Here is a 25636-nt window from a genome sequence, read left to right as displayed (position 1 = left end):
AGTCAAGTTTTCAGGTAATTTTGTATCATTTGGCTTGGTGAAAGCAGGTCAAGTTTTCAGATAATTTTTTATCATTTGGCTTGGTGAAAGCAGGTCAAGTTTTCAGATAATTTTGTGTCATTTGGCTTGGTGAAAGCAGGTCAAGTTTTCAGGTAATTTTGTATCATTTGGCTTGGTGAAAGCAGGTCAAGTTTTCAGAGAACTTTGTATCATTTGGCTTGGTGAAAGCAGGTCAAGTTCTCAGATAATTTTTTATCATTTGGCTTGGCTATTTATATTTCTCACTTAGGGAAATATGTCTCATTTCATTGTTGACTTGATTATGATTTTACATTGTTTTTTTTTCACATCCTCTGCAGATGTGATTTTCATCACAATTAAAAAGTCATAACATCCAAATTGCATGTATATTTATGTTAGTGTACCAGTATGTCATTGGTAGAAAAAAAAAACCCTCATTATTTAAAATTTTAATTTGATAAAAATGATATCTGACAATAAAGAAGAAACGTAAGGAAATGCAAGCATTATACACTTTGAAGCAATCTAATATTATCACAATTATAAACTCTTTGATGAGCCTTCTTGGAAGGAACAGCCGTATAAACAAAGCTGTATTTACAATGGCTATAACATACTTTCATTGGGTAGTTACATAAAAAAATTATCTGTGCTATTAATACTAAAATGCAGTGTACAATAAATAATAGTGATGGAAGCAGATGTATTGAAGATGTCAGGATTTGTATACATCTTTATAGTGAGTTTATACAGTTGTATATTATTCTTTGAATACAGATTCAACCAAGAATCCTGTATTTGCAGAAAAAAGAGGTTTAAGTCGAAAATTTGTGTCAATGTATATTGTATATGGACTAAATCTGTCTAAAATCACATAGAAAATCACATTTATGATCAAAATACCAACAAACATTTTACCTAATGTTGGGGAAATAATGAAATTAGGCATAACATCATTTCTCACTTTTTTTTTCACTACTGATCACTATAGATCCAATCATTTTTCCCATTCCCTAAACTTTTTCATTATTTTCCATGGTTCTCATATTGCAATTTGGACCTAGCAGACACTATCAAGTTGACAAAAAAAATATGGCTTTTTGCATGATTCTGAGGAGAGCCTGTACTTAATAAGAAGCACTAATTGCATAGATTAGATGGTACAATGCACACAAAAATATAGATATCTTCTTTCTAATAGCACCATCTTTGAAATAACTTATCAGCACTTTGCTGTGGCTTGCTAAAAAGAAGACTGCCAAATCGCATTTAAAATGACACTTTTTTATAAAGAAATCTTATAAGTAAGTGTCTATTTTTTTTTTTCATTTTAAATGCCATTGACATTTCTTAAGTGAATTGGACACCATTTTAATGATAACTTTGAATTTAAATAATGTGATATACAAAATGTATATTTATATCTATTGTTTATCCTCAACTATCCAGAAGAGATTCAGAAGTTTATAAGAAGGATGCTCCTGGCTAAAATTTGCTTATTTTTTCATGAATTTAACATGATTTTCCAACAAAAGACAGGAACTGACCCTGAACCCCCACTAGACCTGCCTCTGACTAAATTTTGACAAAGCTTTAGAAACATACTTAAGTAATAGTCTTTGTAGGATTCATGCAAATTCTGCGATATGCGATTCACCCTGAAAGAGACTACACATTTTTATTTTTGTCATTGAGTTATTCTATGGGTATATATTATGAAATGAGTAATTATTCATTCCAATCTGTTTGCTCTTAGGAGATAATCAACATTGCAAATCCAAAGGATTCTATTGTATTTTACTGTCATTTACAGAGTTTTCTCCCTTAATTTTGAAATCAACAGTGCATTCTGTATAATTTTTATCTCCTAAGAACATGGATTATATGAAAAACCAAACGTTAATTTCTGTTTACTATGGCAATTCAAACAAAATAAAAAAAATATAAAAATATGTAGGCTTTCCAACCATGTATCACATTTTGCTTGATTCTTAGCTGAAGTGTTACTTAAGCTATGTTGTTTATCTTTAAATTGTCAAAATTCCTCATGTTTAATTGCCAAAAGTATTATATTTTTTATGGTATTTTATGTTTTAAACTACAAATGATATTTATGTGTAATTGTGAATTTGTCTAAAACTAGAAAGGTTTTCTGTTAAATGACTGAAATGGGATAGTTACATATATTTTTGAATAATTTTGCTACTACCCTGCATTGAATACTTTACATTGAGTAGAATTATTTTTGAAGTATCTAATCTAGTTTTTTTTTTATATTCAAAGTACATGGTCAAGAGTTTTATTAGCAAAATATAATTGCTGATAATATATCGTATGAAAATTTAGTAGAGTTCCATCTTAAAATCATGCTGAAGATGATTTACCACCTGTTAGATGGTTTGTTTTAAGATAGCCTTGATCCATTTTATTGTTTCCTTAGAAATGCTGTATATTATGAGATAGACTGGTTGTAGTGTAAAATGGAGTTAAGATTTAAGCAAGAAATTATCCCATTTTTTTCATATTAGCATTACTCACATTTACCTGTAAATACATTAGAAAAAAAATTTGAAAGGTTTCCCTTGAAAAGAATTTATGTGCAAAAAGGTATGCATGAAAAACTTTTTGTCTACCTGTGCATGGTACTTGACTGGAACTGTACTTACACATAAGAAATCCTTTTTTTTTAATAGAAATGTAATTTTACACTTTGTTTAAAGGTTCTAAAGTACTGAAAAGATGACGCTGATTTTAATATTATGTTCAATTTCATGACTTATTTACCACAGGGATAAAAATATTGCACTTAAATAATTGGTACCTTGAATTACAGTAAAAACCTGAACTAAAACTAAACAACTAACACAATTTAAGGAGTAAGAGCTAGAGTAAGGGACACAACTCTTACAAATGTTTGGAACGTTTGTATTCAGCATTTAACTTCAATCCCATGTTAGCATCAAAGTAACATCGACTGATTTCATTCTGTTTCAAGCTTGATAGGCTTTGGTGATATTGAATATCATACAAACATATCACTGATTTAAAGAATTATGTCCCTTTTACCCTTGGTCTACCTCCTTAAACAATTAGTACCTTAGACAAATGAAATATATCATTAATGAATCATTTAGGCTTTTTCAAATGAAAAAAAATATTAATGTATGTCAATCCTAAACTAATGAAAATGTTTACAACCTAGCTGTTAAGCAATGATATCTTCAAGGAAGCTCTGATAGGGCAAAAAGAGGTGAAAATGGCACATTTCAAGTAGCATTTTATTCCAGTAAAATTTTAAGACCATCTTGGATATAGTCTGTAATTTCATACATCTTATACCAGTAGTATTTTTTACGATAAAAGATACACTGTATACCAATAATTTTGAAAAGTAAAAAGAGGATTCCTAAGGAACTTTAAACTGGTAAAAAATAAACATGGTGAAGAAGGTAATAAGCTCCCAAAAGCAATTAAGCTGTGTACAATCTAAAAATAGCTGTGAGGCAAGACATAAATAAGGTGGTGTTGACCAAATGCTGTTCAATCTGGAGAGTCTATGGATTCATCAGTGTCGAAAACATAATTAAATTAGACATTACTGGCAAGTTCTAGACCATGTTTAATATATTTTGTTGATGTTCAGCTTTTCATCATTCAGGTTCAGCATAAACCTCTGAAAGAAAAAAAAAGATGGTTACAAATCTTCAATCAAAGTACAAGGTATGCAAGGAATTAAACTGATGAATATTATGAAGTAACAAAGTAACGAATGTACTTTGTTTTTATACCCCTGATGTTTGACAGACATACCAGTACATGTATTATGATATACTGTGGTCAATTTACTCCTGAAAAAGACTCTGAGGAATGATAATAATTATTGGTATAATGTTTTGCCTATATTGAAGGAAGCTCCCTTCATATTTTATTGACTTCTGATTTTTGTTTTGAGGCTAAGATGGGAAAGCATTTAAACCATCCTTACATGCATACAATCAGAGTGACCTATTTGAATTCATTAAAAATTAAGGCCAATGGTATTCAGCTAACAAAGAAATCATTTAAAAGGCAAACAGATAACTAGAAATCTGAATTAAAAGTTAGAAAAATAGAACTTGTTTTTACAAGTAGTTGGCAGACAGTTGTAATTTTGAAATTCTGGCTTTGGACTTTATATTGAAGGAAAACAGTTTTCATTGGATAAAACAAAGTTTATTTAATGAAATCTTGGCTAAAATGCGTTTTTGTGCATAATGTTTGGCAGAAGACTCCCAAATTCTGTTCAATTCTTTATAACAAATTTCGATTACACAATATCTCAGCAGAAAAAAATTGAAATGATCAAACAGATTTTTTAACAACCAGCTAGAAATGTGTTGAACAATGAAAGAATAAGAGAAAACATGGAGTTTTGTGTATTGCCCCAAATTTGTATAGAAAATTGATATTGGATAGCACCTAAAATTACTTATAACATATACACCACATACACATACTTAATTTTAATCAATATATCAATCAGCATAGTTACATACGGACAGACAAGTTGATTCCAATATACCATCCACTAATTGAGTGGAGTTATAAAAACTGTTGGACAAGATTCTTACCTTCCTGATCTACAGCCTCATATTCTTCTTGATCATCTGTTATTCTGAGGAGAAAGTTATTGGACAATAGAAAATCCATTATTTAGGAAAAATTAACTAGTCTACAAATTAACAAGTTTTCATAATAGACCCTTTTGTCTTAACTGGAGTTTAGTCTATGAGCATAAGTGACCTAGTCTTCTGAAAGGTAGGGGTTTTTTGGGAAGAATAAAAGAATTTTTCCTCATGAAGTATATATCGGTCATGCACAAAGATTATTCCTGAGTAAAGACAGTATAAGAGTCGACCAGTATTGTGGCAAATTTGTGTTAGTTAGAAAAGTATCTTATAAGTCTTAACAACACACAAGACATGCTAATGCATGCTCTAAAATTGAAATAAGAAAACTTGAGCATTTTATTCTGGTGTCTAAGATAGTTTTTAATCATGCAGTTGCAATGTAAATCACTGATTTTTTTCGCTGACAATTTAAAAAAAATCAATAAGAATTTCTGGTATTTAAAATACTAGTAACACATAAAATGCCATCTCTACTTACTCTATGGGAAGTGGTTTCTTTGAGTTTTGCATCACCTGAAAATAGCAAGAGCAATTTTATATAAGCATCAATGATTTGGGGATTCTGACTTGTAATTTTTAAGGTTAATTGTGGAATTATCATAAATATTAAATGCAGTCTATAAATGAAGCTATTACAGCTAGTTGAAATAGACTAAGACCAGTTCCAATTCCATATTAATCTATCTAGGCTAGTGAGTAATTTAAATAGCTCTGTAAGTAGAAATCTGCCCTACATTATACCAATGTGTCCTATTAACTACCACAGAACACCTGTGTGATCTTTTGGAAACTGTCTTTTAATTTTAGAAAGCTGTCAATTATGCTGACCTTAATCTTTAAATTTGCCATCCACCATCATAATTGACAGCTTTCTAAAATTAAAAGACAGTTTCCAAAAGATCACACAGGTGTTCTGTGGTAGTTAATAGGACACATTGGTATAATGTAGGGCAAATTTCTACCTAGAGAACTATTGAAACTATTCAAAAGCCTACCTAAATTTGTGTTGAAATTTGAACTGGTCTATTTCAACTAGCTGTGAAGATAATTGATATCTATCAGTACATTTATACTTTTTATTTTCATAAGACATAAGTTTGGTTTAATAACTGATAGATACATATACAATTAAACCGTGTCAAAATGTTTCTAAAAATTAAGTTTATTATAATAAAAGGTGTTTTAATCTATTTCTTTGCAAATGTTAATGACTTGATCTGTAGCAATACTTGACATCTATTTCACTTGACCATGTAGCAGAGTGTCAATACTATATTTTTCTTAATTTTTCACACAAGGATTTCTGATATTAAACACAAGAAACCATGCATACATTGGTATATATCATGGTTGGTTCTTTACATGATGGTAGGGATTTGATATCTGGTTTTGAAAGCCTTAACTTTCAATCAGGAATTTTCTATTTCTCTATACAGCTGTGTATCAAATGTTTTCAGGATTGAAATTTCCAAAACTACAGGAAAAGTAATGATTTTTGTAAAGGGACATTCCTCTTGTGATTTTAAAATACATGTAGGCATCTCCCATCAATTAATATATAAATAAAAGGATAAGGTAAGTGATAGGTATGGACAGCTGGGTGTAAATAACAAACCTCCTTCAATATTTTGGTGAACTCCTGTGTAAACAAAATACTATATATACTAAACATGATTCCCATTAATATTTCTGTTTTTCTTGTAAAGTAAGATTACGTGCCTTAGTGATAACTGCAAGTGAGTCATTCTGTTAGTAAAACTACATTTACTTTAAGATTAAAAAGTAACACATCATTTATTAGTGCAAATGTGACTAATATGGTTGAAGTGCAATAACGAAAAATGAAAATCTTGTTTTGTTTCAAACTAGTAAACTAATGCATATTGCTGTTAGAATAAAAAAAATATTTAAAAAATAAGAGTACAATGAACAGTTAAACATGCATTTGCAGATTGTGAAAATGAAATATAGCCCTGCTCTCCCAACATCCTTATGGATAAACCAATCATCAAACAATTTGATTTTTTATGAGAAAATTTACTATAGAGAGGCATGTGAACAGATTGAAAAATAAGGGGAGCAATTTTTTATTAAAGTGTAAACTGTAAAACCAAAAAAAAAAAAAAAAAAAAAAAAAAAAAAAAAAAAAAAAAAAAAAAAAAAAAAACTTTAATACTGTAAGTTTAAATCCAATCAGGATATATTAATATTTCAAAAGCCTTCAGTTGTAATTTCTTTGAAAGTATTTTTTTCATGTAGAACTTTATAAAGTTTTAACAAAATCTGTAGAACGGTTTAGGCAATGTCCTATTTCTATAAGTTTTAAACTTGAAAATAATCTCATGGTTGAATTGTTTCCCTTAGAAACCATCAGACCTCTTCCACAGAGTTTTCGTTGTAAGGAAAAGAAAGGACCGATATCTCTGTGGAAGAGAAAGAATGATCTTGTTTAATGAACATATAGATGCAGCATGACTTTAATTACAAGCCCCAACATAATTCAAAGATCAGTTTAATTCATAGGCTCTAAGTGTTTTAAACAGGATTCTAATTCAACCCCTTCAGTTAAATTGTGTATTTGAAAAAGGTAGAAAACAGAGTGTCTTTATGGTCATCTTTCAAATTCATATCAAAATATGTATTTTCAATAAAGGAAATTTATCGTCATTTTTTAAAAAATTTACTGGTAGCTTCAAGTCGTACCATTGATTATACAAAATGAGTTACCTCCCTGCAGTCTTTGATTCTTTTTTTCACATAAAATTACAGTAATTTCAACAGTGTAGTATATTTCCCAAAAATTTTGTTTGCAATAGTTGAAAGAAATACTATACAGGGGCTGATCCAGGCGGGGGCATGGCAGGCATGCACCCCTCTTAAAATTTTCGAAGCATAGGTTGTCAGATGTGCTCAATGTATTTTAAAATAATAGAAATACATTTGAATGTAAATAAAAGTTTTCTCATTCATATTTCTGAATTATAACTTCAGAATTTCAATAAGGTTTGGAGGAATCCACCACAAAAAGGGGCTTACAAATTCAATCTGTTACAGTGCATGCAGATATTTATACCATAGTATAATATAATACAATTTAGTTGTTGTCCCATTCTTATATTACTACAGTAAAACCCATGCACTTTGCAAAATATGTCCCGAAACTGTTTGTTCACATGTCCCACGTTAAAAACCTCTGGTGATTTTCAAAAGTTGGCAGGTATGGTGGTACATTTTAAATGATTAATTCTAAAAAGCATTTTTAAGGGGAGATAATTGATAGGAAATGTAATACAAATTTTAGTTTTTGAAAATTACAAGATAAAGTTAAGTGGTCACTTATTGTATACAACTGTCTCAATTAGGAAATAAATTTTGGTGACTTGTTTTGAGAATCAGAATTCTAAAGTATGTTCATCTAACATCATTAATGAGTAAAATTAAGACAATAAATGGACAAAAAAATATTAGAGACAAATACATGTACACGTACTTAGTATGTTAATTTGCAAAATAAAACATAAAGAACACGATTTGTCAAAAAGTTATAGTCATACTTAACACACAGTCAAACTTACTTACAAGCTCCCATGACCCTTTGTGAAATCCTGAATAGTGAATGGGTCTGTTTGCTGTTTTAGTTTTCTCACATAATAGTTTTCTTTTTTAACATTTCAAAATTTCTGATATATAAGAAAATGGTCACTATAAACAATTCTGAAGCCAATCAATTTTATTATTTATTAGTACTAATGTACAAACATTTCTATTTAGATATTGTGAATAATTTTTAAATATAATGCTGTTAGTAAGTTGTGAAAGACAAATTCAAAATTAACTTCATTTATGCCTTAAATTTACTAAAATAATTAAAGGGGTGCCAGTTGAAGGTAACAAGTTCTTGTAAGAATTTTAAAAAAAGCAAAGCTTACAGCACGTATGATATTGTTGTCTACCTCTATACTATTAGAATCCACCAAACCAACCACATCTACAACACAAAAATCATATGTTACAGCGAGTAATATAGTTAACTTCGGGAAATTAAGTTGGTATTCTCTTGATTGTACGACCTGTCTTAGGTAATAATAGTAGGACAACAGGCTATCGATTTTTGAGAATTTAATGCGCCAAACATAATACGGCCAAATAACATATCAATGGAAAGCTTATTTCAAGCCCTATCAAAATATCACAAAACGCAAAATATTTGTACAAACTGAGACCGCAGCACATTTGTACGACAATTCTGATTTAAAAATAGAATGATTTCCCATCAAAACGATACCAAATATTGCCGCATTGTACTTCGGTGCAACACACTTCGTTAATTGAAGACTTTTTAAACCATTAAATGGACAATTATGACAATTATAACAAATATATTTAACTTTCTTTTTAATTCATACGTCTGATAGAAATCGTTTCCCTGTCAGACTGTAAGTGTTCTAAATATATACATTGTATTCAATGTACTGGTGTCACAATAATTACAATGAGTGTAAATATATCCAGAAATATCCTGAATTGAAATGTCAATATTTTCAATCTTTCCTTATTCAAGAACATATTAGGATCCAATTATTTTGCTGTAATATGTGAAATCTTTGGGGTAGGAAATCATATTGCTTGAAAGATTTGCTCAGATTGTCACTAATGTGCTATGGTATATGATTGATTGTTGGGTTTAACGCCCGAGCAGCAATATTTCAGCTATATTCAGGTGATGAACATGAAAGGGATGATAAAATGAACATGAAATGATGAAGATAAAATGAAAAAAAAGGTGGGACACAAGGATAATAAGGTCAATAAATTTTGATTGCCACAATTTAAAAGGGAGGGATGGGTAGGGTCGGGCAATTTAGCCTCCTGTGGGCGGAGCGCAAAGGTTCCTACTATCGAATACCACTACAGGGCTCTTTAACGTGCGAGGAACATGGCATCTTTCCAAAAACGGTGCACCACTGTGGTTTGCGGTCAGGTTTTCTGTATTATAGCCTGTCAACCCCAGCATGTAACACGCCAGGGGTACCCCATTCCATCACCTGGAGCACACATCCCAGTTGCTCTGTGGGCAGAGCGCCTAGCCCCTGGCTAGGTTTCTGAGCATTATTTAGTCGCCTTTTACGACAAGCTTAGTGCTGTTGCAGGCCTATTCTTTTTGACAACCGGAACTGCACGGGGCGCTATGGTATAACTGGTTATCTGTCCACATGCTGTAACTGATGACTGCTCATGTTTTTCTATAAAAAAGTTCCTCTCATTTTTTTTCTCTTTTTTAATTGATTATTTAAGGGCTATATGACTTTGAATACCACAGGTATATCACAGTACTAGACCATGTGTCCTCCCATGAGTTGTCAGACACACTAGTGATTATGAGACCAATGAATGTGATGGTGCCAATTAATATCATCAATAAAAATTTTGCATTAGAATAGATGAAACAACTTGGGGTTCCTACCAAATTAATCAAATTTTTGTAATTACTTTTCAGTTGAATTTAATATTTATGCACCAAACATTTTGTTATAAATAAATATATCTTTTTTTACCAGTACTTGTAATTTTTATGTTTTTGTGAGATTGAATATCATTTTACAGCTTGACTTATTTTCTCCCTCAAGTGTATTTATATACAAAAGTTTGACACTTACTTGTATCATCTTCCATCATAACCAACCATTTGCCTGAAGGAACTCTCTTATCCATACAGATAATTACAACTCTTTGGTCTTTTTTAAGAGGAATTTCTTTCCCCTTTCCCTTGGTATCCTCTTTTACAGTTCCAGAACCTTTGGTATTTCCTTCCTCCAGTTCACTGGCTTCAATCTGTAAGTGTTTTTTCCATAACATAAATAATTTATTTTGCAGGGCAGATCAAGAAATTTATAATAGTGGGGTCCGATCCAGATATCACAAAAGAGAGGCTCTAAGCTTCAATTTGCTCATTGTTGCCAGTATTATGCACAAAAGTAACAATAATTTACAACAAAATTAACAATAATTTACAACAAAAAAGCAGTACCCTGGATCTACCACTGGGTTGTATTCATTTATCAAAACCTGAAGTGGATTATAACAATATGTTTGAAAATTCCATGTATGTTTCATTTCAAATTACCTTATATTTTTTAAGTTCCTTCGCCTTTTTATCAAGTTTCTTTTTCTCCTCTTCCTGTCTTTTCTGTAAAGTAAATTTCTATATATGCAACAATTGTACAAATAGTTACTGTTTGTAAGATTTTGAGTAGATATTCAAATTGGCAAATGAAATTTATTTGTTTTCATTCAACATCATCGAATTTGACAACACTAGATAAAGATAAAAACTAACATAAATGATAATAAGAAAATAAACAATCGATCATGATGGAGCAGCCATATAAAAACCTTAAAAATACATTAAGCAATTGGACTAAACGAAATATTTTATGAGTGTTTGAATTGAAGATTCTACCATATCACCGAGTGTTATTGTTTTGCCTTTTCGTGGCAAACACTACCATCACTTCAACTTTTATTATGTTTACCTTTTCCTCTTTTTCTCTTTCTTTCTCCCTTTTCTTCCGCTCTTTCTCCGAAAGTTGTTCTCCTTTAGTATCATCAGTGTCAGTAGCACCTGATGACACTGAATATGCCTTTTCCTCCGATTTTTGAATTTCACTGTAATATAAGAAGTTTTAAAAATAGTCTAAAATGCTTATTGATACATTTACATTTGGATCAGAAAAATAGCATATACATGTAGTAGTTTGTACATTGAAAATTTAACAGTAGTCGGTATCATAAGCTATATTTCATGAGTAGTATGACTCTACTATGTTCAGCGAGAAAACATAAATCTATTTCGACTTTCTCTTAAACTCCCAAGTCCTAGATATGTTCATACTTTTCTTTCATTTTTATCTAGTTGATATACATCTTCACATTCAAGCAATTTCAATGAATTTTATGTAAAATGTCACATACTTGACAATCTCATCTAATGGTTCATACAGCTCTCCATCAGAATTATCATCTTCATTATTTTCAAACTGTAAAAAACAATTTTACTTCACATAACAAAAGCAAAACAAAAATAAATAAAATGCATGTTTTAATAGGAAGCAAAACCGACTGAATATATGAGACACACATATGATTAGTAGATAATTTTCTTTACTTTATAAGTGTAAAGAAGAATTAACAATATCGACAGTACACACAAGGGGAAATCTTGATCATAGCTAAGCCGGAAGATTGTTCAGGCCTGTCACCCATTGTGAAGCTGATTTAGTGGCATTTCCTTTTATCTATTCTTTTTTGCCTTTGATCTTTCAAATTTTTGTCAAGTCTCACGCACAACACAAAGGAACTTAGAAATGCCCGTAGTAAAATGGTAAAGAGGAACAGGGGCGGGTCCAGGATTTAATAAAAGGAAGGCGTAATTACAGCAAGGGTTCTGGAGACCACATGAGGCTCGTTGGAGAACAGTCCAGTGAAAAATCAAGATCTATGAATATCAAGGTTTTCCATCAAAGAGATCAGGATGGAACTATTGTATGTGATTCAGTACTAATATTTGAAAATAAATAAAAATGTTAACTTGTATGTGATTGTGTTGCTAACATCTTAAAATCCAAAATTTTAACATGCTAGAGCTACACAACTGCCCTGTGTGATGAAATTTACCGTTTCTTGTCCATCTGATGGCTCCTCTGTAAAGAGAAAAATAAAATGCATGTACATGAAGAATTGTTTATTCATTACTTTTTGGTTTATTCGGTTATTGTTTTACGTTCATTTTTATCTAAGACTTTAAATTCGTGAAAAAGTATTGAAATAAACATCTCTTCTTACAGAAAAAAACATTACATGCCTCAACCATGCATCTACATTTACATGAGCGGCTGTTCATATCAAAGAGTAATCAGGGGAACCAAGGTTCTAGCGGTAATCAAAAGAATGTAATCCAGAGACAGACCAAACATGGAAAACAGACATACACAACAAAGAACATAAAGTAATTAAAATAATACATACAAAGTAACAAAAGCAAATGAGCAACTCGGACTCCACTAAAAACTGGGAGCATTGACCAGGTGCACCAGTAGGGTAAGCGTCCTCTGCTTTTCTAGAAACACCCGCGGAGTTGCTCATAAAAAATCAAGTCCGGGGTAGACGAAAGAGGAAAGGAAAACTGTAAAATAGCGTTAATTTCATCTAGATGTTATTTCCTACCTAGATACTTCAAGCAAGTATCTAGATTCTTCTCAAAAGTATCTAGATACTTCGCGTAACTAGACACTAGATACTTACAAGTATTTAGATACTTTTAACAAATATCTAGATACACAAAAACTCCTCGCGAGTATCTAGATACTCGCAAAATCATCTGAATGCTTCTCACAACTATTTAGAAACTTATCAAAAGTATTAAGATACTTTGCAAAAGCATCTAGATGCTTCGTACATCTATCTAGGTACTTATCAAAAGTATCTAGATACTTCTTACATGTATAGATACTTCACAACAGCATCTAGCTGCTTCTCACAACTATCTAGATACTTATCATAGGATAGTTGTGAGAAATATCTAGATGCGAGTGAGAAGTACCTAAATAGTTGTGAGAAGCATCTAGATACCTGTTAGAAGTAACATGATAGTTGTGAGAAGTATCTAGATAGTTGTGAGAAGTATCTAGATAGTTGTGAGAAATATCTAGACGCCTGTGAGAAGTATCTAGATAGTTGTGAGCAGCATCTAGATGCTTGTGAGAAGTATCTAGATAGTTGTGAAAGCATATAAGTGCTTGTGAGAAGTATCTAGATACTTGTAAGAAGTACCTAGATAGTTGTGAGAAGCATCTAGATGTTTGCGCGAAGTATTTAGATACTCGTGAGGAGTTTTTGAGCATTTAGATAGTTTTGCTAGGAATACAGATACTTGTGAGTAGTATCTAGATACTTGTGAGAATTATCTAGATAGTTGTGAGAAATATGTAGATAGTTATGAGAAGTATCGAGATACTTGTTTGAAGTATCTAGATAGAAAATAACATCTTGATGAAAATAACGTTATTATGACATGAACGGCCATTCATACATTTACAAGCAGTTAACCGACATACAATGTGCATAATTTTCAGTCTCAATACATCATTTTAGCCTCAGTTTTTTACGGACATACATAATTTTCAGTCATACATCATTTCCAGCCTCAGTTTTTTTTACCGACATACATCATTTTCAGCCTCAGTTTTTGATCGACATATACCACAATCAGTCTCAATGCATCATTTCATCTTCAGTTTTTTACCGACACACATAATTTTCAATCTCAATACATCATTTTTAGCCTCAGTTTTTTACCGACAGGTAAGAATATTAGCAGCGAATTATTTTCATGCCATGATGCAAATGGTTTTACTGAGAAAACAATCATTCACTTTATAATCAGGTTATTTCATGCTTAAGGGAAGAACAATAGTTTTGTTACTACCTGGTATTGGTAATGGAGGAAGACCTGTTAGGTAAAAATGTTCTGTTAGACACACGTGCTTTCTATAGATATACATTGTTATCCAAGAGTGACATTACAGAAAGAAAGAGATCTACAGGAACAGATATTTATTGAGAGAGACTGATTTGTGTATCCTTCCTGCTATAAACATGTTTTTGATTTCTTGTTAATGACCATGATTTTCGGAGGATATGTCTTATGATCGCTGTTCAACCAAACTCTGGCTTATTTTGTAGAATAAAAGGTTATATTATCAATATTTGTTTTTCAATCGGAAGAGATTTTCATTTGGGTTTATAAAATATTAATCATGGTTATAATCGCTTTCATTTAAAATCATTTAAAAAAAACTTATGCGGTGTAATTTTCTTTCAAAGATAAACAAGTTCCATATTAACCTGGTAGAATAGGATTTCGTTTAGGCGGGAACCGTTGTGGTATATTAGGAGCGGGTGCGTCAGTTCCACTGAAGCCCTCGTCATAGACATCATCTGTCCCAATTTCTTCCTCTTCAGTCATCTCAGGTCTGAAATTAAATTTAGGCTTATTTATTTGTTTTTTTTTTTCTCAAGACATGAACACTTTAATTTTTAGGTACCTAGATATAACAGGCGATTTTACTAGCTTGTTATTTTGACTTCAGGAGGTAGACCTAGGGTAAGGGACATATAACTTGAAATCAGTGATATGTTTGTATCATATTCAATTTCACCAAGGCATATCAAACTTTCATTTGAAACAGAATGAAATCAATCTAAGTTACTTTGATGCTTACATGAGATTGATGTAAAATGCTGAATACAAACGTTCCAATGATTTGTAAAAGTTGTGTCCCTTACCCTAGGTCTACCTTCTTAAAAAGAACAGGTTTTGATACTGTTGTTTGATATCAATGTGTTTTAATTTTCTTTTTTTTTTTTTTTTGTGGTTATTGCTCTGATTCCGACTGAGGCTTATGGTGGTACGATGATACTTATACTATATTGACTATATTGTAATGTCTTATTGTCTACTTAATTACTTCAATCATTGCACTAGATTTATATGCTCTTTATGGACCTTTTATTTTGAAATAAAAATATTATTTTCTATAAGAAATGCTTTACTTAAAATTTCTATAAAGTATGTTTATTTTCCATCCAAAGGAGTTTTCTTTCAATTTAGCTGATTATTTTAGTTAGAGTTAATTTACAAACCTTTGAGAGATATAATACGTACATAAATGACACCCGGTTTGATACGGGTCGGGCAAGTATCTCGGGACTGGGTGGCGGAGGAAAACCATCGCCTCCACTCTCCTCTGGTAACTCTTCATAAATATCCTCCTCTATCAAACCTTGGGATAAAGGTCGTTCACCATCTAAGGGAATACACATAATACTATACATAAAAATAGACAAAGTTAACTTTATATATTGTAAAGAATACCTTCATAAATCTGTGGAACAAACGATCTAGGCATGGGCGGATCCAGAAATTTTGAGAAGAAGGCCAAAACAGACTTTCCCGGTATTTATGTAAGTAAGTCATAAAATGATTTGGCTGATCGGGAGTCACCGAAATAATAGATGTTATAACATGAAATATACACTGAATGAACTGTCCTAAGATAAACAATTGAAACCGAGAAATGACATTATAATAATAACATTTTAACCAAAAACACAGCCATTAAAATATGCCAGAGTCAACCTTTAATTTAACAATGAGTTAATGTATATAGTATGTGACGGATAAGTTGGTTGAGAAACGAACACTACATGATGCAAGTGCATGTGTAATAAAAATGTCTCTTTACAATATTTTTAAACAAAAACATACATTTTCACTTAAAAGCACCTTACCAACCATGTTACGCTTTTTTTAGGTATGCGTTGCCTTAAATCACACGCGAAAAAACATACATTGTAACAGTAATGGTTGCATCGGTGCATCTTAGGAAATTCTCTACTAGCTGTCAATGTTCAATATTAAGCAAAATGAAAAACAATTGTTGCTAATTTGTGTACTTTTCTCTATCCGATTTCCCCCGAATTCGCATTTTTGTAACAATTAAGGTTTATTTTACACATATTACAATGTTCCACATAGCTAAACCACCTGACTGTTCTTGCAAAACCTCTCCATTCAAATATGGTCCTTCTGGTCACGTCGTTATACGGAAGATTTAACCATTATCGAAAACGAATCTCTGCGTAATATCCTTTCTAGAGGTCCCAAGTACCGTGAACCACGCTCCATAAATTGGAATTATAACTTTAAAGTCTTATGGATGCCGTCGAGGACTATGCAAGAAAGTGGATAAAACGAGAACAAGAAGACATTGATTCTCTGTCAGAGTGGTTAAAGGCCATTAGGTCTTCAATTTTGAAACGAATGAAAGTTTTAAGTAGGTCAATGAGTGCCAAGGCTACATCAGTTTTCAAAGACCCCGATGTAGCAAAAACATTGTCTATTATACATGACAAATATGTTGTCGTACCAGCAGACAAAGCCCAAAACAACATTGTTTTTGTCTACAAAACGTTTTATATCCAATGTTTATTATCAGAGGTAGACGTAAAAAATAATAGTAGTGATAAGACCTATACTGCTACCACTCTCTCCAAAGAAGAGATTGTGGAAAACCATAAATCTGTACTATCCTCTTTTGGTCTCTCTACCAAGGACGATGATTGTGATTTACCGTCTATGTACCGGATTCCTAAACTCCACAAGAATCCATACAAACAACGTTTCATAGCTGGATCTGCAAAATGTACCACCAAACCTTTTTCAAAACTTTTAACTTCTACACTAACAACTGTCAAAGAGGGTCTGCAGTCCTACCACAACACTTGTTACTCCCGTAGTGGTATTAATTCAATGTGGATCCTGAAAAATTCGAAAGATCTTTTGGAGACAATCAGTTCGAGACTATTATCTGAATATAATAGAATTAAAACCTATGATTTTTCAACCCTGTATACTTTTATTCCCCATACTCAGTTAAAATCCCGACTTAAAAACATTATACATCGTTGTTTTTCCAAAAAAGATGGTATACCTAGATACAAATATATAGTTCTTGGTAGAGATTCCTCATACTTTGTAAGAACTAATTCCAAATCATCTTCCAAATATACAGAGGAAGATGTTTACAAAATGCTGGAATTTTTAATCGACAACATATTTGTCAGGTGTGGTGGACGTGTTTTTCAGCAAACGGTCGGCATTCCAATGGGAAAAAAATGTGCTCCTTTACTTGCTGACCTATTCCTTCACTCTTATGAGGCTGACTTTATAGCTGATCTGAACAGAAAGAAAGAATAGACGTATTATCTTTAAACAATCCTAATTTCGGGGATATGATACATTGCATCTACCCAAAAGAACTAGAGATAAAGGATACTACAGACACTGTGAAGTCAGCCTCATATCTTGACCTACATTTAGAAATCGATGGTAAAAGAAAACTATTGACCAAACTTTACGACAAACGTGATGACTTTTCATTCAGTATTGTCAACTTTCCTTTCATCTGTGGCAACATCCCTTCGGCTCCTGCGTATGGAGTGTTCATATCACAACTCATACATTATGCCAGAGCTTGCCAAAACTACTTTTTGTATCGCGCTAGAACTCTAACAAATAGGCTTCCGGAACAGGGTTATGTTGCTACAAGATTGAAGTCATCACTACTGAAGTTTTATGGTCGTCATCATGAACTCGTGGATCGTTATGGTGTATCCATCAGCACCATGAAAACTGATTTATTCAACAGGTCATAGTTTTCCTTTCCTCGTTTGTCTACCCCGGACTTGACTTTTTATGAGCAACTCGGCAGGTGTTTCTAGAAAAGCAGAGGACGCTTACCCTACCGGTGCACCTGGTCCATGCTCCCAGTTTTTAGTGGAGTCCGTGTTGCTCATTTGCTTTTGTTACCTTGTATGTATGATTTTAGTTACTTTATGTTCTTTGTTGTGTATGTCTGCTTTCCATGTCAGGTCTTTGTGCCTGGATTACATTCTTTTGATTACCACTATAACCTTGGTTCCCTTGATTACTCTTTCCAGTCTATCATTCGCTCACGTTTGCCCTAAATATGCACAAAATTAACAAAAAAGTTAGTCTAACACCCAAAACCATTCCCCGTGGTCCACCAATGCTATGCATGCTTCTACTGAAAATTATACAAAATTGAAGTCTTAATTTGTTTCTAAATATACCAGTTACATAAACCTGAGACACGTACACACACAAAAAAAAAATTCCCGTTAGTCATTTCAAACATTCGGCGATTTTTATTGCAGACCTATGCAAGTCAGATACTCGCGGAACAATCACGTTTGCTGTGTAAAATGTTTGCGTCTTATTATCCTGGCATCGACCATGTTTTACGAAATGAGCACGATCATTTTGCGTTTGCAAGTTGAAATTTCAAATTTTAAGGAAAAACATCTGAGATTCATATACAAGCTTACCGTCTGTGGACATAAACTTCTTTTTATACTCAGAAACAATACTGTCTAAGTCAACATGAGGAAGTTTCTGTGGTTTTTGAGGAGGTTTGTCTGCAGTTGAAGTATCCGAATTAGAAAACTCAACAAGAAAAAATTTCTTTTTGTCCACTACTCTAGTTATGGATTTACGGTGCTTCACGGAAACCTGTCTTTGTTTACCACGTAGTTGAACTTCACAGTCCTCCGTCTTATTCGACGTTACACTGCCCCCTTTTGTATCGTTATTTTGTTGCTTTGGTTCACTAGTGGTCATCTGATCTATACTCTCTTTTCGCTTTTTAATTTTCATCAAAAATTCATTGTCTTCACTAACAGGCAATGTTGGAGACACAGTGGAAAATGTTTTTGGTTTGTTAGACTGAACTGGTTTTGTTGGGGTGCCTGGAGGTTTACTCTCCGATTTCGCAGTCACTGGCGGTTTATTGTCAATTTTAGGAGGAAACTTTGGTTTTTCAGAGATCGTGGCTATCTTGTCAGCAATGCCTGAAACTTTGTTAGAAAGAATTGGCTTTGTTGGAGCTTGCCTATTGTCTGATGTATCATCTTTTTTGGTATTTTCGAATGATATAACTCGACTAGTTAAAGTCCCTTCCAGAGGTAATTTACCGACTGGTCTTTTAAGATCTGACGGTTTTGGAAATGTTTCCGTCAGTTTTGGACTTGTATCCGCCGGTTTTGGACTTGTATCCGTCGGTTTTGGACAGGTGTTCGTCGGTTTTTGCCATGGAGGTTTCGTAAATGGTATTTCCGGACCTTCAAGTTTATTCCGTATACTATTGAATTTCGAAACAATATTGGAGTTCAAACTTACATTACCACTATTTTGTTTAACATTAGAATTTTCATCCTTGTTTTTATCGCTTGTCATTGTTCCAGTCTTATTCGGAAGAAATTTGTTTATAGGCGTCAATTGCACATCTCCATTTAGTTTTGAATCTTCAGAACGTTTTAGTGACGACTGTTTGTCACCTCCTCCATTTTGTAGTTTTGTGTTATCAGATCGTTTCGGAGGAGCGGGCTTTGATGATGGTTTTGTTGGGAGGTTGGGCTTTGGGCCCTGCAAAGCCGGTTCGAACATTGACTTAATTCGTCCTACCGAGGTATTATTGGTAATACTGGTACCGTCGTCGTAAATATCTTGGTCGTCATCCTATAAAGCAAGATATTTATTCATTGCAGAAGTACAATGTTATAATAAAGGAGTTTCAGTAGTTCTAGTACATTTTCAAGTGATATATATTGTGTCGACCGGGCACTCATTTGCATCAATAATATATTGTATTTTTACTACACTCGTGGCGTTACTAGTACTTGCTTTTTAACCTCTTGGCACCGAAAAAAAGGCAGGATCTATTTTTTTTTTCAAAATAAAAAGGCAAGAAAGAAAGTTTGATCCTAATTCCCCTCCCAATAAAAATACAATGATTGCTCCCTTAACGCGTACATTGCATTTCAAACCATCGAAGAATACGTGATAAATCAAACTTGTAACATTTCCTGGTGTATCCACATGTTGATTATAAAGATATGAATCTAAAAGTGTTAACGTTGTAATCCTAACCTGATGTTTCTTTAACTAAGAGCAAGAAAAATCCTAACCTGATGTTTCTTTAACTAAGAGCAAGAAACTAGATTTAAAGAATCGCTTATCAAAATGTGTACAAATGCGAAAAATATGCCGACACAATAATTTTTTACTTAAATTTTGTATAATTGATTCATTCTTGGAATTTGTACGCGTTCGAATACTTTCCTAAGTTCAAATGTATCGTATAAACCACTTTACACAAAAAGACAGATTTTAACTTTCAAAAACAAATGATGGCCACATTACATAACAATGATACTGGTTAATACAAGTACAACAATAGTAAATGTTGACATACAATTGTATATTCTAGGGAAATTGTTATAACTTAAAGTATTTGAAAAGACCACACAACCAGGAAGACAACATAACAATGACAAACGTACGCAATTTAAATTATTATAAGTTTTATCAAACTGAGAGTGAAGCCAACTTGAATATCAACTCTATAAGTACTAAATGTAATGTTTCTGTAACCAAGTTTCAATTGTATGGAGTTTTAGTATGACTGACATTCGAACAATTCAAATCTACTTTCTCTTATTTTCGTGGACCATTCCATCAAAAAGTATCAAAGCTCTAGAGTTTTCGTTTATATGAAGTTTGGTATGACTGTCATAGGAACATTTCAGATCTACTTTCTCCTATTTTCGTGGACCATTACACCAGAAGTACTGGAGTATTCAACTTCATATGACGCAATTACAGTTGATTCAATTTGATTATGAGCTTCGTAATAAACTCATCAACGCCCACCTCGACAAAATGTTCACTGTTTCTGGAGAGATTCTGGAGTGTTATTATTATAAATAATTTCCTCAAATCTATTTTGTACAGCTGTACGCTAACATTTAAAATGATCACAATGAGTGTATGAATGCATATAAACATGACAAAATGACATGGCACTTATATATATGTATTTATGTATGTATGTGTGTATGTATGTATTTCTTCACGCCGTTTTCAAATGACTGTCCTCTTTACACATTTATTTCGACAAGTTTGACAGATTTGTGTGTGGTTTATTTGTAAATATTTACATAATATTTACATGTCTAATGTTCACAATATAGTTTGAGGCAAATTTTCAGGTATCTAGGGAAATCGTTGTTTTTCTAGGATATAATTGGTACAAAGCAAGTCTTTTGTTATGATATTAAAGCATATTTGTTAAGTTCCTGGCGGTCTAAGCACCGAAAAATAATTTTTTATGACCCCAGCATAACAGATTTAAGGGCCATTTTTGTTCTTGTATTGCCATAATTGAAAGTAAAAGTACGTGTAGCATCATGATTTCGTCATATTAGGCTTGCGATTAGACACATTTCAGAGATATCAAGACTGGCAAAAGTTATACTTACAGTGGTATAACAGCATCATTCCATCAAAGTGAAATAAAAATCAAGAATAAATCCACACATCACTTGGTGGACGGTAAATACTTCCTTGTATAAAGTATAGTGAATCATTCGTCCAGAACATGTAAGATATACAAATTATAAATACGGAAATGTAACTCCTCATGGATATTCCCAAATCTGGAGGTTTATAGAGTATTTAGTGTGCTGGACCATGACGCCTAGATCTTCCTCTTTTGGTAGTAAGTAAAATCAAAAGGATAGGAAAAATAAGATTAAAAAAAAGGAGTCGAGGCTAATTCTAAGGCAAAAAAGTCGCTTACATTAACCTGCATCTATCAAACAGTGACAAAGCCGTTTGAAATATATCATATATATATAATATACATGTATATATAAAATTTGAACTAAAATGTCAATTCGTGACATTTAGATTACAGGCAAAGTAATGTTTCAAGGGCAGGCGGATAGTTCCGGAAGCGAATTTCCTCTTTAACAACAGCCATATATACGATTGTGCATGTTAAGATGATCATAACACCTAATTACTCTTAAAAAATATTTTAAAATATCTCAAAAATTCTTGGCATTACAGTGTTTATACCAGTACTGCTATCTCAACTAACACATTTGCCATTAACAAAGTCAACAAGTCACAGTAACATCTTGTTAGAATTATAGTGTACATCGCTTTTGGGGATACCAATGGACATGCAAAACTTTTCATTTTTTGTAACGAATTTGACATACATATCTAAAAGCTGAACATTATCAAGTCAACATCTTTGAATTAAGTTTATTATGAGTACCTTTTTATAACTTACTTATACAGGAAATCCTGAACAAATAAAATCAACGCAAATTTGAAATTTATATTTACATATAAATGAAACAAAATTTTCCAAACCAGATGCATGGAAAAATAAATATGTATAAGATGTTTTTCCAACATTCAATACTGATTTATTATATAACGACAATGCCCTGTAGCGGGACGGGTACAGAAATATCTTTCCATTTGTCATACATATAAATGTTTACAAACAGGTAGTGGGATAGACATTTTTATAAAAATCCCCACTTCGACATTGTACCACAAGACATTGTAATAAAATAAACACCATTTTGATAGTGTAATACGAGACATTGTTATAAAATAAACACCAAATTTACAGTGCACCACAATACATTGCAATAAAAACACCATTCTGACAGTGTACCACAAGCAATGTGATAAAAACACCACTTCGGTAGTGTACCACTTACCTTTTGATAGGCTGATCCAAGGAAGGGGATGGTCTTTTGACTGAAATGTTTGGCGGATTGTATAGAAAAGAGCTGAAAATCACTGAAATTGCCACTCCCTTTTTTTTCAGAATTTCTAGTCTTATCACTGTTTTATGGTAAACTTATAGTTACGATTTATAAGTTCTGTCAATGCACCGAGGGGCAAATTTCGTACTATTCAAACTTTCATTAATTCCGTAACACTATAGGATTTTAATAGCGTTTATTTCAAATAATCAAGGGACCGGTCAATATTTATTGGCGAGTTGGACATGTGCAAAATGCAATAGGACATACCCTTCTTTCCCCCTGTATTCTGATAGGACTCCAATTTTTTTTCATTACAAATGCATCAAATATATAAATAGAAGGGTCTGAAAAATTCCCAGCGATGCAAATTTTTGGTCACTCGGCCTGCTAGGCTTTTATTCAAAATCCAACTTATTTGTTTTACAAATAACAATATTGTATTGTGTCTATATGCTTTAAATAATTTCAATTTCAAATATATTAGATAGGACACATCCTTTTTATTGCACACAGGCATAAGTCAAGTAATTTTAGAAGATAGGAAAAGGTAATGTTCCGTTCCTCCTTTAAATGATAGGACACCGATCGCGATAACACATATCACCCAGATTACGCACAGAAAAACTCAATGGTACACAAATAAGGAAACATACTGAACTCAGTGTGCCAATTTTTGAAACCCTATAGAACACTATTAACTACACGTTTTGTAATACTATATTAAAACTGAAGGGGTAAGACTTGAATCATATGATACGCATGTTCTACTTAGCTAGACCACTAACAGCCACAAATTTTTCAAACGATTTTAAAAACATGACATTTTATAAAATAGTCATATAAGGGGTGTAGTCAACACGTAAAAAAGATCTACACATCATTTATACGTTTCTTACATTTATCATTTATTCAACACATCAGATACCTTTGTCCTATATAGATATGACTTCCTTGTTTTAAACATTCAGTCATTTAATACCTGAATTAATATTTCCTTACCTCCTCCATTATTATGGTAATTCTATCACCAAACCAAGCAATTCCCACATATAAATCGCAATTTATTCAAACACATTTCAATATCAATGTTACCGTGTACATGTATATATCATGTTCAGTTTACGTCCAAACTGACTTCACTTAAAATTATAGTCCTTTCCGGATGAGTTTTTCAAGTGGGTTATTAAGTTTCATTTTATATACATTAAACATCACTCGCACGTTACAGCAAGTACACTTCATCTACCGGTCTTAACCTTTTAACTTTTCTAAAGTTTTACAGTTTCGTCCATCAAAACATTTTAACTTCCTTCTAGTCGGTATACATCATGTGACTAAAGGTAAAAATGTTCTTAAGAAAACTGTTTACCTGTTGTTTAACGGTTTAGGGTATTTACCAAAGTCATAGACCTTATTATGACATACATTTGATGTTGGAGAACACTTAAATTACTGGTTTAATCTGTATTGTCAAGTATTTCAAACTTGATATTCAAACAAAGTAATATAGATCACGATCGTCTTATCACCACAAGGCAAATTTTGACTAACAAAAGTTTGAAACATCATATATGTAGCTTTTGTCGAGGAAGGCTATTTATAACCTGAACTTGACTTGTAGATCGTCGGCAAGTGGGATTCAACCGGAAGTGTATATAGCCACACGGAACTGCCTAAATATTCCGCGGTCTGTTCTCTTTACCCCCCCTCTCCACCTTGCAAAGTTATGTTAGTATATCGCTCCGTCGCCCATCAATATGTGATGCTTTATTTCTCGTAAGAGATTGAAGTAGTATGACATCAAAGCTTTTGTAATATTTGTTGAATTGCAATATTTCTATGATTATGTGCTTATCTTGAACTATTTGAATTTTGTCTTACCAAGCAGGACTATTTTTTCTAATTGACCTGACGCAGGTCAAAACGGTACCTCCAATAACCGAAAACAATGTGGCGTTGGAAGGACAAGTTACTAATTTCAAAGTACTGACGCTCTATTGATTATTACAGACTTTCTTTAGGTATCTAGAAAGTGCTGGAATATTAATAAAAAACTTATTTGCAAGCGTATTTAAATAACACAGTGAGCAATTATACCACCCAAAAACGTGTTTTGATTGAGGTTTTCGGATTTTCAATCTGGTTTTCGGTTAATACCGAGGTCTTTTGTTATTCGACCAACCCGTTCAAACATTCACAAAAAGATGTCGGAAGTTTTTAATGACGGATTGTTTTTACCTGCAATGTACACTCTTTGAGTTGTTAGTATATTGTTAATGTCTACCATTACAAGATGGGTCCTGTAGGTTTGAAAGTGTTAATTGTTTGTCAATCTTACCAAGGAGTTAAATGTAGACTACTATCATGACTGTAAAGATCTATTGCTTGTAATAACGGATTTTCGGAGCTGCAATGTACGTTTTTTGTGATGTACCAAAAACGTAAGTATAGTTTTAATGTTTATGATTACAGTGAGAGCGCGGGGGTAGGGGGGGGAGTTGGCATCTTTGTTAGGTTTTATTTGAGATAAATTTGAGATATTTTAGAGAAAGAAGTGTCTATTTTTTCTTAATTAAGAGAGCTGGTAGAGGTATTTTAAGAATAACATTTCAGAACACTAAAATATAATATATATTTATTGTATTAACTTTTTATAATGTAGGACAGAAATT

General features: G+C 32.5%; 1 protein-coding gene across 8 annotated transcripts; it reads right to left on the bottom strand.

Annotated features, from left to right (window-relative positions):
* Positions 1 to 458: 458 nt before the first annotated feature.
* Positions 459 to 24303, bottom strand: LOC148628978 (uncharacterized). 8 transcript variants are annotated; one of them, XR_015914667.1, is made up of 15 exons: positions 23964 to 24303; positions 18660 to 19848; positions 15415 to 15556; positions 14595 to 14722; positions 14176 to 14199; positions 12366 to 12391; positions 11664 to 11728; positions 11225 to 11357; positions 10816 to 10878; positions 10349 to 10523; positions 8621 to 8679; positions 8267 to 8296; positions 5170 to 5204; positions 4632 to 4675; positions 459 to 3694 (listed from the first exon to the last, which is right to left on the bottom strand). XR_015914667.1 is itself a non-coding variant. In XM_088541749.1 (15 exons), the coding sequence occupies exons 1-15, from the start codon at positions 23970 to 23972 to the stop codon at positions 3672 to 3674; spliced, it is 2139 nt and encodes a 712-aa protein (XP_088397875.1). In that variant the 5' UTR covers positions 23973 to 24303; the 3' UTR covers positions 459 to 3671. The 8 variants fall into 8 exon arrangements, 6 of the variants coding, with proteins under 6 accessions (XP_088397875.1, XP_088397916.1, XP_088397881.1 ...); XR_015914670.1 differs by having other exon boundaries at positions 8271 to 8296; XM_088541749.1 differs by lacking the exon at positions 8267 to 8296 and adding an exon at positions 6307 to 6330.
* Positions 24304 to 25636: the final 1333 nt, after the last annotated feature.

The sequence above is a fragment of the Perna viridis genome, chromosome 1 (assembly GCF_037379345.1).
Source record: "Perna viridis isolate PV_CMFRI_1.1 ecotype Kerala chromosome 1, ASM3737934v1, whole genome shotgun sequence".
In the NCBI taxonomy this organism is placed as follows: domain Eukaryota; kingdom Metazoa; phylum Mollusca; class Bivalvia; order Mytilida; family Mytilidae; genus Perna; species Perna viridis.
Note: the sequence above shows the minus strand (reverse complement) of the source record. Positions and strands in the feature narration are given on the sequence as shown.

What these genes read in the sequence shown, in the direction of transcription:
- LOC148628978 (XM_088541749.1), bottom strand. An exon ending in ACGAAATCCTATTCTACCAG is followed by an intron (nt 14,200 to 14,594) that starts GTTAATATGGAA and finishes TTTACCTAACAG; the next exon opens with GTCTTCCTCCATTACCAATA. An exon ending in TATGATGGAAGATGATACAA is followed by an intron (nt 8,680 to 10,348) that starts GTAAGTGTCAAA and finishes TTTGTGTTGTAG; the next exon opens with ATGTGGTTGGTTTGGTGGAT.